Source organism: Lolium perenne, chromosome 4 (genome assembly GCF_019359855.2).
Source record: "Lolium perenne isolate Kyuss_39 chromosome 4, Kyuss_2.0, whole genome shotgun sequence".
In the NCBI taxonomy this organism is placed as follows: Eukaryota; Viridiplantae; Streptophyta; class Magnoliopsida; order Poales; family Poaceae; genus Lolium; species Lolium perenne.
In genome coordinates this window covers 15,070,687-15,075,165 of record NC_067247.2, presented here as the reverse complement: position 1 = coordinate 15,075,165, position 4,479 = coordinate 15,070,687, and the positions used below count along the sequence as shown (strand labels likewise).

Below are 4,479 nucleotides of genomic sequence, written 5' to 3'. Positions count from 1 at the left end.
GGGGACTGAGAATTGAAAACCAATCCAGTGTCTACAGAGAAAGAAAATGCTAAATCAATGAGAATACTGACCTGTCTCCCAGCTCGAGCAAGCAGCTTGTACTGGTTGTCTTCAGCTGAGACCTGCATAACGAGAGCCAACACATCACCATGCTTCTCTCGTGTGAACTTCAGTTAGTAAAATTTGTGCTTGTTTAAGACCATACCCAGAAAACCAAAGCTCTAAAACTTGCAAAACCATGCGTTTCTCCAAAGCCTAGCACCCAAACTTCACATCTGTTGTACTGTAAAGAAAATACAACAAATTAGCACAGGAGATTATGAGAGAACCAATACATATATGCCATAGTATAGTCATGAAAAAAAGGGCACTGTTCTTAACGTGATACAGCAACAGTAGCGCGGGAGATGGCGAGCAGCGACCAGAGAACAAACACAATGCCAGCAAACACCGAAATTCAAGAAGTCCGCACTTTTTTCTGACCAAGCTTAGTTGCCCAAAAGTTAGCATCAGCTAAAACAGCAGCCTGCAGTGGGCCGTAGAGTAGTTGCTGGAAGAGGAATACATTTCTGCGAGAAGCAGCTCTGCCAACTTGATAAAGGCAGCAGGTTTAAATACAACTTGATATATACAGGTGAACTTCACGGTTCAGTTCAGCCAAGAACATTCATGCACCATTAAGGATGCCATGGCATGCCTACCTACTCATTGTACAGATGCAAAAAAGATATACAACTTTTGGTTATGTGATCTCTTGGCTGCGATGAAGTTTCAGTAGAGCACATTGTCGAAATAGCGGTGGAATTTCATAAGGTCATTTCAGTATGAGTCGCATAGTCAGGGAACTGCGGTGCCTCTGTCCTGTTCAAACACTGCTGCGCCTCAGACTCAAGGGACGCGGCCTAGTACTCTTTGTACCGCCTTCTTTACGCCCTCCTGGTCTAGGCTCGTCGTCAGGTATACTTCTTGGACCTGCCAAGTTCAAAATGGATTATAACTTGGCCTAAAACTTTGTCACACTAGTGGAACAAATGAAGTGAGCATACATGGTGGAAAGCATAACGACTTGTGTGCTATCAGCGATGTTGCTTTAACTTCAGAGGTGCAATTCTTTGGCAGTTTGTGGATTGTAGACATATCTACGTATATGTAGCTGTATGCTGTATGGCATGTACTTTGGCTTAACTGTATTGGTTTCTCATTCCATTTGTGCCTTCCTAGAGAGGTTTGTGATGTTTACTCCACCAGATGACAGTGTTCACGACTTAGAATAGATACCAATAGTTAAATTGCGATAAGATGCCATTCTCTGACAACATAAATTTTGTTGCTTTATGGGCTGTAGTATTTGTTCTGTTGACTGGGGACTGAAAACAAATCGAGCTACCTGCAACACTGTACTGCTTACAGAGAGAAAATAATACAAGAAAATTAACCTGTCTTCCAGCTCGAGCAAGAAGCTTGTACTGGTTGTCCTTAGCTGGGACCTGCATAACGAGAGCCAATACATCATCATGCTTGTTCTCATGTGAACTTCAATTAGTAAAGTGGTGCTTGTTAAAACCATACACTAGAAAGCCAAAGCTCTAAATCTTGTGAAACCACACGTTTCTCCAATGCCTGGCGCCCGAACTTTACATCTGTTATACTGTGTAGAAAATACAACAAATTAACATCTGAGATGATGACAGAACCTATACCATAGTATAGTCAAGCCAAAAAAAGCACTGCTCTTAGATGCACCAACACTAAACAACTGGATAACAGACATCCAAATAGAATCCATACCCATCCTCTTGTAATAGTTCATTGCATATGCCCTCGAGTCCTGGAAGAAGTTCAATTTCTGCAGGAGAAGACGTGGTTTCAGCATCTGGTGATAGATCGGGATCCTATAAAACAAGATTATTGCATGAGTCCACATTTATAAGAACAAAGCTGATAACACAACACTGAGACACTGTGTATTGAACAGCTAACCAAAGGAATAATTTTGTCCAATGTCTCCAGTAGAGGATCTTCCTCCAATTGCCTGATTGATAAACCTATCCTTGACTTCTCCCTGTTTGAGTAAGGAATGCATGTGTGTCAGATCCATTAGCATGATTTGTGAGTCAAGAAAAACATGTCTAGGGTTTTTTCTGAACCCCATGATTCACAATAAATAATTCTTGGCTGAAATGGATTCATTTAATTTTATTCACATAACCCTTATAATTTCTGTGCATCATAATTGCCAAAGCATTAACTTGATATTCCTGTAGTGCAAAAAGTATGTTGTTATCGGCTCTTGATGCATATGGTTTACTAATCCGTATTCATTTTAGTTGGCCAAGTCTAGTAAATGTTCTGCACCAGAAAATCAACATCTGATCTACCAGATTCTTCGATGACAGACTAAAGTGGTCAAGTAGAGCATACTTACATATCAACATTCACCACTATGACCTTGACCGTATCGCCTTCGCTTAGAAAATCTTGAACATCTTGGACAAGATCCCAAGAGACCTCAGAGATATGTACGAGACCAGTAAGATGGTAATTTCCTGTTTGGGCAAAGTTGCGGTCAAATTCTATGTGGAATATTGAGAACAAGAATGACCAAGGGTACTGCCAGTAAATACCATCAGGAAATCGCAGGTGAACAAATGCGCCGTAATGGAACACTGAACCGACAATTCCATCATAGGTGTCACCAATCTTGACTTGAGAAGCATACGTTGACCAACTGGCATCCTTCTCAGAGAAGACAAGCTTCTTTTCCCCCTCATTCGCTTCTACTACCTAGAGCAATTAGCAATAGTAAGTGGAATGCTGAAGTCTGGAGCTCAATAATGGTTCAAAATTCCTGAGTACCATTCTTAAGACACAATTGAACTGTGAACGTAACTACTAACTAAGCATTTGTTCAATTTATGTTGCATAGGCAGCAATTGGGAAGACTATCAAGTAGTTTTGCCAACAAGTGTATGGACAGTATCAGAATGCAGTCTTAGAATATCAAGGACAGTTCCCTGGAGTTAAAACCCGAGTTTACTAGTATCGCACCAAATGGTGTTTTTATTCAACTTTGTGTAGCACACTTTAAAATTATGAAGTGAAACCAGTATGGTCTACAGTGGTTAGTTAGTAGTGAAACCAGTCTGGTTACCTTGACAGAGATGGATGAACCTACTAGGTCCTTTGTGACTTCTTGAATGGGCCTTTTGGGGTCTGAAACCGAAACAAGCACACTGACTCATAAGTAACAGCAGACATAATCAGCTCTCACTACCATGACTTTGGTTGTTCCATCCGGTCCACGCGAAAGTCTGAAACTTCAGCAGAGAACACGGCTAGGAAACAGCACAGGCCAGGGTCGTTACCTTTGCACCAATGCGCAGGGCTGAGGAGCGGGTTGGGCACGAACCCCTGCATGGTGCTGTACTTGAGGATCACCCCGCCGGTGTTGGACCGCAGCACGGGCAGCGTGAGGATCTTCCCCTGCGCCTTGTCCGCGCGCACGGCTTGCCAGTCCGCCGCGAACTGCACGCATCACGAGAGTCTAGTGTGATTGGTTGAGATTGATATCCCGAACAAGCAGAGCAGGCATTGCATCGAACAGCGTCCACGCACCCCAGCAGCAGCAGCTGGGAACCGGCACTAGCAGGAACACTAAGTATAAAAGGATCGGGCGCCGCTGCGACCGTGCGTGCGTACCTGGGCCACGCGCGCCTCATCGAACGCGGCGGACACGGACGCGGCGTTCTCCTGGCTGACGGCGGCGTCCGCGCTCTCGGCGGTCGCGGCGGCGGAGAGGTGGAGGCGGCCGCCGCGGGGGAGACGCAGGGCGGCGAAGGAGGTGGTGGCCGGTGCGGGAGCGAGGGCGGTCGAGGGGAAGGGCGGCGGCTTGAGGGACGCGGCCAGCATTTCGTTCGCCGGCGGTGAGCGGTGGTGGTGGTGAGAAACGAGTGGCCGTGGAGGGGAACCAAACGCAGTGGAGGGGATTCCCTTGCCGCTTGATCCGTTGGTTTCCGCGGATGGACGGTCGGATTTCGCCCTGGCGCGTTCGCTCGGAATCCCCATCCCGTGGTGGCCGTGCGCGCGCGCGTCCAAATCTTCTCATCCATTCTCAGTTTACTTAATTTCCGATATTTCAAATTTCAGATATGTACCCACACAAAAATAAACAAGCACCCGGCCCTTGAGGGTTCCAGACAGCATACTACATCTTTCTATACATAATTACCAAGTCATTCCATGATACCATGTGATGGAAAATTTATTGATAACTTCATATGCACTTAGCATAGTCAAATATCAGCTGAAATTCTATCCACCGGAACAAACATTGCAGTTACAATAACCGCTGAAAAACCCACCATCACACCAGTGTTGGCGGATCTGCTTGTCACTCCAATCCACATAGCATTGATAAAAGCACCATGGATTTGTGCAGAACACGAGCCGAAAGCGAACAGCCTCACACTCCTCTGCATA

At 45.4% G+C, this 4,479-nt stretch overlaps 1 protein-coding gene across 1 annotated transcript; it reads right to left on the bottom strand.

The window, feature by feature from the left end:
- Positions 1-547: 547 nt before the first annotated feature.
- On the bottom strand, positions 548-4,076 carry LOC127291827 (uncharacterized). Its single transcript, XM_051321151.2, has 10 exons — positions 3,700-4,076; positions 3,366-3,525; positions 3,152-3,213; positions 2,625-2,784; positions 2,426-2,546; positions 1,981-2,062; positions 1,789-1,892; positions 1,570-1,648; positions 1,437-1,487; positions 548-972 (listed from the first exon to the last, which is right to left on the bottom strand). The coding sequence occupies exons 1-10, from the start codon at positions 4,063-4,065 to the stop codon at positions 889-891; spliced, it is 1,269 nt and encodes a 422-aa protein (XP_051177111.1). The 5' UTR covers positions 4,066-4,076; the 3' UTR covers positions 548-888.
- Positions 4,077-4,479: the final 403 nt, after the last annotated feature.